General features: G+C 43.8%; 1 protein-coding gene across 1 annotated transcript; it reads left to right on the plus strand.

Moving 5' to 3' along the window:
* The first annotated feature begins 13,559 nt into the window (after window positions 1-13,559).
* On the plus strand, window positions 13,560-14,048 carry LOC110693159. Its single transcript, XM_021870285.1, has one exon. It carries the CDS (start codon window positions 13,560-13,562, stop codon window positions 14,046-14,048), a length of 489 nt encoding a protein of 162 aa, XP_021725977.1.
* The last annotated feature ends 988 nt before the right edge of the window (window positions 14,049-15,036 follow it).

Below are 15,036 nucleotides of genomic sequence, written 5' to 3' on the forward strand. Positions count from 1 at the left end.
ATGAAATTACATCTTTCGTCTTGATTCCCTTTACAGCCTCCGCCTCTACCCATTTAGTGAAGTAGTCAACGGCAACAAGTATATACCTTCTGCCGCCTGTAGCAGGCGTATATGGACCCAGAATGTCCATGCCCCACTTAGCAAACGGTAGTGGGCTGTGAATGGTAGTGAGGTCAGTAGCCGGACGGTGAATTAATTTGCCAAACCTTTGGCACTTGTCACATTTTTTCACCATCTCCATTGCATCTGCTTCCAAAGTAGGCCAAAAGTAGCCCTGCCGCCTTGCCCTTTTGAGCAAGCATCCTACCACCTATATGGGAAGCACAGAAACCAGAGTGAAGATCATCTAGTATCTCTCGTCCCTTTTCAGGAGTAACACACTTTAAGAAGGGTTGAAGGTGCCCCCTCTTGTGCAGTTCCCCCTGTATCATTTCAAAACAGGAGGCTCGTTTTTTCAGTGATGCCGCCTGTTGAGGATCATCCGGCAGTGTACCGTTTGTCAGATATGCCCTGATTGAATCCATCCAGGTTGAGCTTCTGTCTAGAATTCCAATAGGATTTTCCTCGATGCTTCTCTTCTCCATCACTTCCCAAAACACAGTTCGAGGAGTATCGGAGGAGGCGGATGATGCTAATTTCGAGAGTGCATCTGCCTGGTTGTTTTCTGATCTCGGTACTTGGATCAGATGGAAATCCTCAAGGGAGCCGACTGCTTGTCGGACCGCCTGTAAATATTTGATCATGGCCGGATGTGTTGCTTCGTATTCGCCATTGTACTGACTCACTATCAGTTGTGAATCAGAACAGGCGTCTATTTTCCTTGCCCCGGCCGCCTTACACATGCGGATCCCGGCTAGTAAAGCTTCATATTCTGCCTCATTGTTTGAAGCCTGGAAACTGAAGCGTAGAGCATACTCGAACCTGTCGCCCTCTGGAGATTGACATACGACGCCTGCTCCACAACCGTTTGAAGTAGAGCTTCCGTCCACATATACCTTCCAGACTTGGTCTGGAACTTGAGAGTCAGGAGGACGAGTCATCTCTACAATAAAGTCAGCAAAGGCTTGCCCCTTCACTGCTTTTCTAGGCTCGAAAGTAACTTCGAGACTCTGCATTTCTATGGCCCATTTGATCATTCGTCCGGAGGACTCCATGGTGGTAAGGGGCCGCTTGATCGGTTGGTCGGTATACACGACGACTTCATGTGCCAGAAAGTAGGGCTTCAATTTTTTAACAGCCATGAATAGTGCAAGACCAAATTTCTCCACTAGGGGATACCTCAACTCGGCATTTTTCAGTACGTGACTGACAAAGTAGACCGGAAGTTGGCAGCCGTCCCTTTCAGCAAGGAGCACCGCGCTTAACGCATGATCAGAGACGGCCAGGTACATGTAGAGATTTTCTTTGGGCAAAGGGCTGACCAGCCTTGGCAAGGAATGCAAGTGAACCTTTAATTTCTGGAAGGCGGCCTCAGCATCCGGCCCCCATTCAAACCTTGCCTTTTTCTTAATTGCCTGGAAAAAGTATAGGCATTTGTCGCCTGATCGGCTTAGAAATCTTCCCAAGGCCGCCAGACAACCTGTTAACTTCTGAACCTCTCGGACGGTACGAGGCGACTGCATGTCAATGACCGCCTGTACCTTCTCAGGGTTCGCCTCTATTCCTCTCTGGTTGATAAGGAATCCGAGAAATTTCCCAGACTCAACTCCAAATACACATTTCTTGGGATTGAGCATGACATGGTGCCGCCTGAGTGTGGCGAAAGTTTCTCGGAGGTCCGTCAGATGATCTTTCTGAAGTTTAGTCTTAACAATCATATCATCAATGTATGCCTCGACGTTTCTCCCAATCTGATCAAAGAACACTGTGTTTATCATTCGTTGGAATGTAGCCGGGGCATTCTTAAGACCAAACGGCATGACCGTATAGCAGTATAATCCCTGATCAGTGACGAAGGCCGTCTTCTCCTGATCTTTCTTCCACAAAGGAATTTGATGAAAACCAGAAATAGGCGTCCATAAAACTCATCAAGGCATGGCCGGCTGTTGAGTCGACCAGGTTATCAATTTTGGGCAGAGGGTAACTGTCTTTGGGGCACGCCTCCTTGTTCAAGTCTGTGTAGTCTACACACATTCGCCAGGTGCCATTCGGCTTTTTAACAAGTACCACATTTGCCGAATGAACCCTGCATCAAGTAATTTTTTGACTTCGGCGGCGGCCGCCTGACCTCTTTCTTCACCATGGTTCCGCTTCTTTTGCCGTACCGGCTTCTTTTTCGGATCCACAGCGAGTTTGTGTACTGCCAGATCAGGACTAATGCCTGGCATTTCATGGACTTCAAATGCAAAGATGTCCTTGTATTCTTTCAACAGGTTGTGAAAGTCATCACCAAGGTTTCTCAGAGCAGTCGTCCCAACTTTGACTGTTCGGTCAGGGCGGGAGTCGTCTAATATCAGGTCCGTATGCTCACCAGCCGGCCGAGGGCGGAACTCATCCGGCCGGTCCTCTGCCAGTGATTGCTATTTTCTTGCCTTTCTGGCGGACTCTGTCTGGGACGCCTTTCTTTTTCTGTCGCCTGTTTCTTGAACAGGCGCACTTTCCTTGACATTGTCAAGGTCTGTTTTTTCTCCACTTGACCCAGTGGCCTTAGCAGTGGGTTTGACATCGAGAGATAGCACTCTCGGGCCATCCTCTGATCTCCCCTTAGGGAGCCGACTGTTCCATTGTCCCTTTCAAACTTAAGCAGCATAAGTGACGGGATTATAACAGCCTTGGCACTATTCAGGGTTGGGCGACCCAGAATCATGTTGTAGGCAGAGAGTTCCTCTACAACTAGGAATCGGACCACCATGTGTCGTCCTTCCCCTTTTTCGCCCAGGCGGACGGGTAGATCAACTCGTCCCAGTGGGTGGACGACTCCTCCTCCAAACCCTATTAAAGGGTGGGAGGCCGGATGTATGCAGTCCGTCTGATATTTCAGTTTTGACAGACATTTGCTGCTGATGAGATCTGAAGAGCTCCCAGTATCTATGAGGATTCGACCAACTCTCTGGTTGGCCACTTTACATTCAATAACGAGAGGGTCGTCATGCGGCCCCCTTATTCCTCCTAGATCCTCTTCAGTGATGACAATCTCAGGAAATGTATATTTGGACGGTCGTTCTTGGTGAACGGAATTTACATCTAACCGCCTTATATTATCTTTGTTGCCCCTAATAGTGGGGCCGCCTCCTGAGAAGCCGCCTGCAATGGTGTAGACGACTGCATCATCAGTATCGGAACTGTCGGCCTGTTGATTCTTTTTGGCCGACTGCTTTTTTGAGGAAGTATTCCCCGTAGATTTCTTGACATAAGTGTCAAGATCACCTTGATCAGCCAAGCGGTCTAGGTACCGCATGAGACTAATGCAGTCGTTGGTGTGATGACCAATGTCATCATGATAAGCACAGATTTTGTCTTGGTTCCGGTTGCTCGCAGAACCCTTCATGGGGAGCGGTTTCTCAATTGAGAGCCGTCCCTTTATTTCTTTTAGGATAAACTGGTTATCCTTGTTAAACACATACTTTGGGGAGTATGGTTTGAATTCCTTTTTCTTCTTGGCCGGCTGTTTAGAGGAATCAGCCGCCCAGACCCCTTTTCTTTTATCTTTGTTGGACGACTGTTTCTGTCGTCCTTCTCTATTGTCGAACCTCTTCCCGTCCGACTGTTTCATTGTACACAGATCAGTCGCCTGTATATAGGCTTCTGCTTCAATCAAGGCCTCTTGAAGAGTCGCCACCCTTTTTCGAACTAAATCAAATTTGAAGGTAGACCCGTCTTTGAGACCTCTAAAAAAGTCAGTATAAGCTACCTCATCCGGTAACCCTTGAATCTGTATTCTCATCAGGTTGAACCGCCTGATGTAGGAACGAAGCCCCTCCTTTTCACCCTGCTGAATTGTTCCCAAATCAAGGGTCGTTTTCTTCGCAGGGATGTTCATTGCAAAGTTGGAGGCAAATAAGTAAGCAAGCGTCCTGAAACTGTTTACACAACCAGTCGGCAGGTTGCCGAACCATTGCTGTGCAATTCCCTTGAGAGTTGCTGGGAAACACTTGCACCAAGTGGGATCATCCAACCCTTGAAGGTACATCAGGTTGGTGAATGCCATCAGATGGTCTTCCGGGTTAGTAGTGCCATCATAGGCGCCTACTAAAACATTTTTTACTTTGGCCGGCTGAGCGGCTTCAGTAATTTCCTTGGAGAAGGCCGACGGCTGTTCACCAAGTCTAAGCAGCCGTAGCTGCCAGTCCATAGGTTGGACGTTTTTTGCTGCAGGTCCACCAAATGGAGGTGGCTGCATAAAATATTGTTGTTGCGGCACAAATGGCAAATTTGGTACCGCCTGCGCACTATGAAAGCCAGACTGACGGGAGGTGCCGCCTGACTGACTCTCATGGTACGACTGAGTTGGCCTCATCGAGGCATTTCGCAAACTGTCCTGAAAATTTGAAGTAGAAGCCGACTCTGATAATCGGTCACTCTTCTTCTGCTCTAGCAGGTGCCGAGCATCTGTGAACGTTTGCCTTGACCCGTCCGCCTGAATATGACGAACCGGTTTCCTATTTCCCGTAGGATAACGGAGTTTTGTGAAATCAAGAGCAGACGGCTCCCGCTTCTTAGATTTAGGATGGGGAGTCGCCTCTCGCCCTTGAACTGGCTTCCTCTTCAGTGAAGTGGAAGGTTTTTTTGGCCGCCTGCTCTTTGACTGAAGCAGGCGGTTTTTTTGTTGATCAACTCTTGGATCTCTCCCTTGAATCCCCTCATGAAGGTCATGAGTTCGTTCCTTGTGATCGGAGCAGACCCATCAGTCGGCTGTTGCCAAGCAAGCGGTGCGCCTGCTGGCTCGCTTCCTGTTTGAAGATACTCCCGTTCCCTTATTTCAGTATGACGGGTACGGCGGGCCCTTAGGGTCCCGTCTGGAGCTGTATGAGTTTCAACTTCAAATTCACTTTCGGTATCATGGTCCGACTGAACTTGAGGGTCGTCTAGGGGACGCCTCTCTTCTGGGGTCGGTACAGACTTGGATGCCATCTCTGAAGTACTCTCCCCACAGACGGCGCCAAATGTTTCGGGGTTTTCTGATGTCCTGCGGGAGAGTTACAATTCCGAGACTGGAAACCGGACGCCTGTACCTGCAAAATAACGGAGACTCCTGAGAGCTCCGCCTCCAACGGTCAAGTTAGTACCTGATTAAGGAGTAGTTAATACAGAAATTAAAGTAATTAGGTCTCTCTAGGTGAGAGTATTTAATGTAGGTAATCTGCTTTGCTAGCGAGATCAGCCGGTTATTAGTGTGCTCTGTCAATTATTCCGTCCCTTGATTAATGAGGATTAATCGAGTATTTATAGCCTTGGGAAGCGTGCAACTCTCTAGGTTTAAGGTAAACCTAGGGCCGAACGGGCTTCTAGACTGAAATGGGCCTTGATGGCCGGTTGTCCCATTTGGCATGGGTGGACACGTGGCGTGTCTTAAGTGGTCCGTGGAGGACGCGTGGCGGAACCTGGTTGGTCCACTTGTCAAACGGCGCTTGGTGGATAAAAATCCCCTAATCAAACAGAATAAGCAAGATCAGGCCGAGTGACAGCAAGGTATATCAATCGGCCTACTAGCCTCCGATACGACTCAGGATCCAGCAGAAAATCACCAGTAGCCGTACCCAATTTGAGATTTTTCTCCATAGGAAATCCGCTAGTCTTAGCACCCAACAACCCCGCTTCAGAATTAATATCTAATGTATATTTACGTTGACATAGAAACAAACCTGCAGAGCTACGAGCAACTTCGATGCCTAAAAAATATTTCAAAGGACCAAGGTCCTTCATCTTAAAACAGTCACTGAGATAGGCTTTAAAAACAGTAAGAGCAGCGGAATCATTCCCATAAATAATGACATCATCAACATAAACCAAGACGTTAATTTGAACAGTAGCCTTATTATATGTAAATAAAGAATAATCAGAGTAAGATTGTCGAAAACCATATTGTTTTAAAGCCTTGGTAAGTTTGGCAAACCAACATCTGGGAGCTTGTTTCAAGCCATATAAAGACTTACGCAATCTGCACACCAAGTTAGGATCCGAACTTTCAAACCCGGGAGGGAGTTTCATATTAACTTCCTCAGCAAGATCTCCATGTAAGAAGGCATTATGTACATCCATCTGATGAAGCTCCCAATTCTTGGAAGCAGCAATAGCAAGGAATGTACGAATTGTTGTCATTTTGGCCACCGGAGCAAAGGTCTCATCATAATCAATACCTGCTTTCTGATAATTGCCAAACACAACCAAGCGAGATTTGAGGCGTTCTACCTCACCATTAGACAAAAATTTGGTCTTTTAGACCCATTGACTCCCTAGAGCCCTCTTTCCCGGGGGAAGAGGCTCTAAGGTCCATGTTCCATTATCTTCGAGTGCCCGAATTTCTTCCTTCATAGACTTGCGCCACCCATCATACTTCATAGCTTCTCTAAAAGATGTCAGATCCTTAGTTTGAACCACAGCTGCAATAAATTTATGATATTTAATAGAAAATGTGTTACAATTTATATAATGTGCTAAGGGATATGGAGTACCTGGAGACTGATTGGAAGTAGGAGACAGACTTTTAGCAACAACCGTGTGTGTAACAAAATCACGGAGCAAAACCGAGGGATATTTATCCCGAAAACCACGACCCAACTCACGTGTAGCTTGCTGAACTGTAGAATCTGCCTGAGAAAGGGGCTGCCCGGACTGATCCGTGGCAATTTCTGTAACCGGGGAGTGCTGCCCGGACTGCAGGGACTGGGGAGGAGCTGCCTCACCCAACTGCTGCTACTGCTAGTCTGTGGCAGGCTGGTGAGGAGCTGCCTCGCCCAGCTGCTGCTACTAATCAGTGGCAGACCCTGGGGCAGGGGACTCCGCAACCCCCCTACGGCCTGCAGCCATATGCTGCGGGTGGGTTGCGGAGTGGGCTGATTCCCCCCCTTTCTGCGTATCAGTCATTACCTCACTTTCGAGGCCTTCATTCGCAACATACCCCTAATCAAAATCATCAAAATCCACATGTATGTCTTCGCTCGTATCACATAAATTTGCATCAATGTTTACATCATCTGGGTTACCAAAGGGAAACATATCTTCAACAAACTTGACATCACGAGAGACAAAAAATTCCTTTGTTTCAAGATCAAAAAGATTCCATCCTTTCTTACCAAACAGATACCCCATGAAAACACATTTACGACTCTTACTAGCAAACTTATCTCCCCTAGTTTTTTTATTGTGGGAAAAACACAAGCAACCAAAGGTTCTAATAGCATCAAATGAGGGTTGTTTATTGAAAAGGATTTAAAAAGGGGTTTTATTTTGTAGAATAGGAGTAGGAGTTCGATTAATCAAATGAGCCGCAGCTAAAACACACTCTCCCCAAAAATAAATAGGTAGTTTGGCTTGAAATCGTAAAGCTCTAGCAACATTAAGAATGTGTTTATGTTTTCTTTCAACCCTCCCGTTTTGTTGAGGAGTCCCTACACATGAGGTTTGAAAAAGAATAGTGGCAACGAAATAATCACGCAAACAATTAAATTCTGTTCCATTATCACTTTGCACAATTTTAATTGTTTGATTAAATTGTCTATCGACCATAGCCACAAATGCCATAAACATCTTAAACACTTTCGTCTTATCAATCAATAAATAAATCTAAACGGCTCTTGAATAATCATCAACAATAGTAAAAAAATAACGAGCTCCACACGACAAAACATGTGTATATGGACCCCATAAATCACAATGTATTTTTTCAAATATTCTAGAAGTTTTAGTATCACTCAAAGGAAGTTTGTCTCGAGGATGTTGAGCACGAAAACATACTTCACATCCTTTTGCTAAACTACAATTATTATTGCTAATGTGAGGAAGCAACTTAACTACTCTCTCCGAAGGATGCCCCATTCTTCTGTGCCAGAGCTCCAATTCTGATGACGCTTCAACCACAGACACACGTTGCACCACATCCGGTTTTCTAAAATAATAAAGTCCGTCCCGCCTAAGACCTATTCCAATCAGCTCCTTCAGTCGGTCCCATATAGCATACATATATGAGTTAAATTGAACAACAACATTAAATTGATCACTGAATTGAGTAACTGAAATTAAATTGCAAGTGAGATTAGGCACAAATAAAACTCCAGTGATAGTGATTTTGTCGGACAACCGAACGGATCCTTCCAAAGTTGCTAATACCCTTTCTCCATTTGGTAAGCCAACGAGACATTCTATAGTATGAGTATCAAACAACCAAGATTTGTTACCGGTAACGTGATGAGTCGCTCCGGTATCAATAATCCAACAAGAATCATAAAACTTACCACTTAGACAATTTTCAGGAATATGAGTGTTACCCACAAATCCTGAAAGAGCCTTTCATTGCTCGGTTGTAGAGGCTTGGCCCAAGGAAGAGGCCTCTGCCGTTGCTGCATTCGCTCGCACCCCCCCCCCCCCCCCCCCCCCCCCCTTTGCCTTGACTAGCCGAGGCATCTTGCTGCCATGACCATCTTGCAGGATAGCCTATCACCTCATAACATTTTGGATCGTGGCCTTTCTTTTTACAATGAGGATAAGGAGTTCGAAACCAACAACGCGATAAATCATGCCCCGACTTTTTACAGTGAGAACAAGTTGAAGAGCCACGATTGCTATTGCTAGTAGAGGAAGCGCGCATAGCAAATCCAACAACCTCCAAAGATTTTGCCTCGGATTCCTGGCGGGCAGTACGAACCCTCTCTTCTTGTACCACCAATTGATATGCTCTTTCCAAACTAGGCAGAGGATCTTGAGATAAGATGTTTGTTCGGAGCGAAGATTAATTAGCAGGATACAGCCCCATCAAAAAATCGTGAAGACGGGATTGCTCCCTTCATTGTTCATGAAGCCGACCTGCCACACAAGAAGAACATCACGTACAAGAGATTAAAGGCTCATGATGGTCGAGTTCGTGCCATATAGTGTAATTTCCCGTAATAAACAGAGACAGACATCGACTTGGGCTGCTCACACTTGGCAAGCGAAGACCGAAGTTGCTAAAAACAAGGGCCATTGGTTTGAGCGTAGCGCTGCTTGAGATGATCCCAAAAGGACTTAACTTCTCTGAATTTCGAAAGTTAGGATTTAACCTCTGGATCAATAGTATTAGACAACCAAGAAATTAGCATTGCATTGAGAGCAGTCCAGTCAGACTTGGTATAGAGAGGTTGTGGCGTGGTAATTGTCCCATCGAGGAACTCGAATTTTCTTCTGGCCTCCACGGCAGTCTGTATATCGGCGACCCATTCATCATAGTTGTCTCCTTTAAGCCGAGTAGGTGTAATGTAATCGCCGAGACGATCTTGAGGACCAAAATAATAGGGGGAATTCGGTTCTATTTTAGTTGGTGGTGGCGGTGGTGGTGATGTATCATCACCGGCCATCGTTGATTATGGAGGAAAAAAAATTAACCTGCTCTTGATACCATGACAAATTAAAAAGAATAGAATAGAATAGCTTGATTTCTCATTAAGCATAGCCCTAAATATATATAGCATTACATACTTTCCTTAACTTAGAATCATAAGATCTCCTAGAATATTAAGGAATACACAAGATAATATTAGGGAAAAAATATCTTACTAAAATATAATATAAGATATATCTCAATAAATTTCTTTGGCTTCATGTGGATATATTGGTTGCATCAATTATTTTGGTTGTGGTGTTTAAGACATTTGTTACGGTTGTGATAACTAAGGCTTTTGGTTATAGTATCAGGACATTTCTTCTGGTAAGTATAGCTTCTGAAGTTATTTTATTATAAAGGTAGAGAGCTTGCACAAAATTTACTTATGTTGAAATGACACAAACAAGTTGGATTGTCACTTGCTCAATTGGAGAATTCGCTTTTTTTCTTCTAAGCCGTGCTTCAAATCTTCACCTTATCGAGGTATTCTCTTTTTAAAAAAACATAATGTTTGTTTTTGTTTTGCATCATATATTCATATCTTGAAAATCAGCTTGCTTGGCTATTTTGGGGACATGTGGCTGGAAACTGGTAATGGATGTTTAATCTGTTTTTTGTTCTCTATTATGAGAATCCCTAGCATAAGTTTGGTGTTTATCTAGAGTATATTCAAAATGATGCCAATGTGGTTGATATACAATTATTCTTGTTAAGGTTGGGGCATTCCTTGTTTTCTGCAAAATCTTTTCCATCTTTCAAAATTATTTTCTATATAAATAAAAAAAGCTTTCGCTGTATCTGTTTTCCTTGATTGTTTGGGAAAATCAAGGGAGCACAATCACAGTGCTATGTGTTTCCTTATATTCCTTTTTGAAATGTGGTGGATATCTCTAGTACAATGCTGACACCAAGAACGGTTAGAAGTATTCCAAATTTGTGAAAGGTCTTTCTAGAATTGAGCTCCATCCTGTGTTTGTTCTTAATTTACGAATGATCCTGCTTTTTTATCATTAAGTTTTTCTTAAGTGGCCAACTCGTTTATCGTAATGAATTACCAAGCCCTTGCAGCAATAATCTATTTTGTGCATGTTTTGTCTGATTACTCTAATAGCATGCTTAATTTAATCTGGAATTCTGAATTCCGAGCTTTGTTCAGTGCTGCATTACCTCTTTTGCTTGGTGTGGTATTTTCTGGAGTGCTACGTACTTGTAGTTTCTGCTAGGCTACATTGGTAGAGATAATAAAGCTAAAAGCTGGATGCATGTCTGTACGGGAGGATACCGGTAAGATGTGTTAATTAGACGGTAATACTATATTATGCCTCTAAGCATCTATTAACTAGCATGTCAGCTCAACTTCCATAACGGCCTTCCTCTCGGCCACGTGGAGAGCTACTCTGGACCACGTAGGAGCCTGCTGCCTACAAGGTCGGTTTGCCACCTATCATTATAGGTGGCACCAGCTTGGTTGTTGTAGGGAATATTTCAAGCATCATAACCCCAAGCTTGAACCCCACTGTGATCATACATTTAAGTATGGTGGCGTCCAAAGGGAAGGAAAAGAGAGCAAAAGAGTCGCCAACAAGTTTTAGGAACTTGTAAAACCGTTCACGAGGTGAAGGTTACATCCCTTAACGATCCATGAGATCGTCAACTCCATAAGATCTTGAACCAAATAGGGTTCGGGGATGAGGGTACGAATCCAATCTACAAAAGAAAGGACCCGCCCTATAAAATAGGCCTCTACTTTATTCTACTCGTATTCATGTGCGCTTTTTGACTAACATGCAAACATTAGGTTTAGTCCTAAACCTGTTTAATCTATGTTGGTTGAATATTAATGCACAAATAAATATATTATTGGCGATCACTTGAATTAAAATCACATTAGCCTAAACCAAATTATTAATTATCTTATTAAGCATGATTTCAAGTACAAATTCCCTTTAAACATACGTAAAAGGCGTGATCAAGCAATAGCAATAGTATATAAATAATATCAAGCAACATAATAATAATCATGATCATAATAATAATAAGGCATAATAAAGCTTAAATATAATAGCAAGATCCTAGGCATGATACTAACAAGATTAATAACAAATCCTAGCATGTCACTAAACATCAAAAATCAAAGCTTTAAACCTAGCATGATACTAACATGATAACATGATATTAGAAAAGAGTAAAAGGCACCCTAAACGTGATACTAGAAAGCAATAAATAACATCCTAACATGATACTAGGAACAAATCTAAACATGCTTTCTACATTGAAATTAAATAGGGAGTAAGCTATTTACTTACTTCGAATCCTCGTACCTCTTTCTTTCACGTCTAGGGCGAAGACAACTTCGAACTTGGCTAGGTGCTTCTAGATCTCGTGTATGCGGCATTGTGTTTATAAAAAAGGGTTGGTTTAGAAAGAGAGAGAGAATATCAAGTAAGCCTTGATGAGAGTTGATGATTGAAAAACGGAGGTCGAGGACCCTATTTATAAGAAAAATAGTCCGGAAAAGCATAAAATTTGATAAGGGATAAAACTACACGTTGTCGCCGCAAATCCACTCTGTCGCGAGGCGACAAACTTGTCGTTTGGCGACAGCCTAGCTTTTACGCGCTTTCCACGCGGAATCCGATCTTTAACCAAATTTGATCTACAGAATCCGTACAGAAGCTAAAATCGTACAATTAAAATAATAATAATATTTTATTCCAAATAAAAATCCATCATAATATAATCATTAATCCTAACTCTATTAGAATTTAAAAGAACCTTCTAGAGAATTCTAGAAAATTATAATTAATCCTAATAATTTTAGGAATAACGATTAATATTGGGCCCTCCTGTAGATCATTGGGCCGCATGTAAAGAACTAACCGGGCCTAAATTAGTATTTTATCCATAACTTCCTCATTATTCATCGGAATTGGGCTTATAGTATATCGTTGGAAAGTTCTTTGCGAACCCCATCCAACTACGGACCAAACTAAACTGGATTAGCTATTTTTAATAACATAAGGTTGTTTTCAAAATTAGAGAGAAGAGAGTTTCTAATAAAAATTAACCGCAACACTTGACTTTTCACACTTTCACCTCATTCGATTATGGTTCGACGCGAAAGGTATTCATCACTGGGTTTGGTTTTGGGGAGACACAAATGAGTGTCTACAATTGTCTTTCTATATATACCCAAGCAAACATCCATCAAAAAGTTACAATCTCTCTCTCTAAAAACACTTTCTCTCTCTTCATTCTTTCTTCTCATCAGATTGCTAACTTTAGCATCGGAGAGGTTAGTCCCGGATAACCCCCGGGTTAACTTATCTATGTTGACTGTGCAGGTGCATAATTGGACGGTAAACCTTTACCAACCCACGAAGATTATCGGCACCAGAGCTCACCCGGAACAATTGGCGCTAGAAGGAGGGGATAGTAATAACTTCTATCGTCCAAAGGACCTTCGGCAGTCAGGGAAGGAAATAATGAAACCACAACACCGATACCAGAAATCGAGAACCGCCAGTATGACTATAACATTCTTAATGCCAATGCAAACAAAACCGTGAACAGCATACCTAAGATCACGGTGGAAGATGAAACTCACCTTCTCCACAAGAATACCGGGAACACACCCGTAACGCCCGAGCGGAGCCGGGCGCACACACTAGACCCCCTGGAAGGGTTTACCCCATAAGAGCTTGAAATAATGGCCAAGGTCATGCAAGCAATGTCCCAGAAAAGGAAAGAGGCTGAGAAAACAGTCGCCGGGACACGGGTGAACACACCGGCAATACCTGTGGTTGTGAACCTGGAGAGTTAGTTTAATCAAGCGGGACAACAACCACCACCTCAGCCATAAGGCCGAGAGGTAATCATTCCAAACGAACGCCAGCCCACCCATGATACGCAGATAGGGGACTCTGGGTCTCACAGGCATGAAGTTAGCAACGGGCCGGTAAGACGTATATCCAGAGCTATAGTCAGGCCGCGGATATCCACATTTACCCAGGAAGTACTTGACCAGCAAATGGAAAGAATAAAAATGTCGTCATGTACGTTCGACGGCAAAGGGGACCCCAAACGATATGTAGCGGCCTTCGAAAGCCACATGTTGTATACCATCACCGACGCGGTGTGGTGCAAAGTATTTCCAACAACGTTAACGGGTCCTGCTTCGGACTGGTTTTCTAATTTGGAACCCGGTTCAATTGACTACTTTGATACCTTGGTCGAGCTGTTTACCGGCCAATATATCACCAACAACGCTAGACAAAGAACTTCTGGAGAGCTTATGGCAGTAAAGCAGAGGAAGGATGAGTCGCTTAGGGACTTCATAAGACGATTCAACAACAAGGCCAATACAATACCAAAATTACAACAAGAAATAGTTGTGATGGCTTTAATGAGTGGCTTAGGTGATAATGACTTCAAGAAATACATGGCGAGGAAATCTTTCCCGAATTTGGGTGTGGCATTTGGTAAAGCCCATGAATACATAAAGAGTGAGGAGCTATTGAAGACTAGCAGTTAGATAGCATCACCTGGACCCTCTCAAAGGCAAAACGACAATATTGCACCTAACTCTTATGCTGGTGGGATGAACAGACAGCAACAGCAAAATCAACAGAGAACCGTTAGGCCAGCAAAAGGTCTAGGCCGGTACAGTAGTTACACACAGTTGAATACGCCCAGAGTCGCTATATATTCAATAAATCAGCACAAAGAAGACTGGAGTCGACCGGCACCGATGATAACTAAGGGTCGAGATGCAAAGAAGTATTGCATGTTTCACAGGGATGTCGGTCATTACACCGAAGAATGTACTCAGTTGAAGGAAAATATAGAAGACCTCATCAGAAAAGGGCACTTATCGCAATACCAAGCAAGGTCAAGCCGGCAGCAAACTTCACAACCCAGGAAAACCGAGTACCGAAAGCAGGGTGACTCGTCCATGCAGGACGACACTTATCGGCGTAATCACGCTGGGGAATACCGGCAGGGCAGTAACACATCAGGCCCCAAAATCACAATAGAGGTTATTATCGGCGGTCCAGTGCATGGGGGCTCAGTCAACGGGGCGAAAAAGAGTCTGTCAGAACACAGGCATACAGTGAATGCACTAGGGATAGAGGAGCGACCCAGGCTAGCCTCAATCCCTTCAGTATCTTTCTCGGAAGCAGATGTTTAAGCATAGTCTTTCCTAACGATGATCCTTTGGTTCTAATACTGACGATTAATGTAGCCGACATCAAGCACGTGTTAGTCGATGGAGGAAGCTCAGCTAACATTTTGTTCGCAGAGGCATTTGACGCAATGAGGATAGGCCAGAAGTATTTGACGCTGGTGTCATATCCAGCCATTGGTTTTAAAGGGTCCACAGTCAGACCAGAGGGTAGCATCGCTTTGTAGGTTAGAATTGGTGAAGGTATGGCAGCCAGAGATGTTATGACAGAATTTTTGATAATCGATGTACCCTTAGCATACAACGCTATTGTCGGCAGACCGCTGATTCATGACAT

The sequence above is a fragment of the Chenopodium quinoa genome, unplaced genomic scaffold (assembly GCF_001683475.1).
Source record: "Chenopodium quinoa cultivar QQ74 unplaced genomic scaffold, ASM168347v1, whole genome shotgun sequence".
NCBI lineage: Eukaryota > Viridiplantae > Streptophyta > Magnoliopsida > Caryophyllales > Amaranthaceae > Chenopodium > Chenopodium quinoa.

Excerpts from the sequence above, each read along its gene's own strand:
- LOC110693159 (XM_021870285.1), top strand. The coding sequence starts at position 13,560 with ATGTCGTCATGTACGTTCGACGGCAAAGGGGACCCCAAACGATATGTA.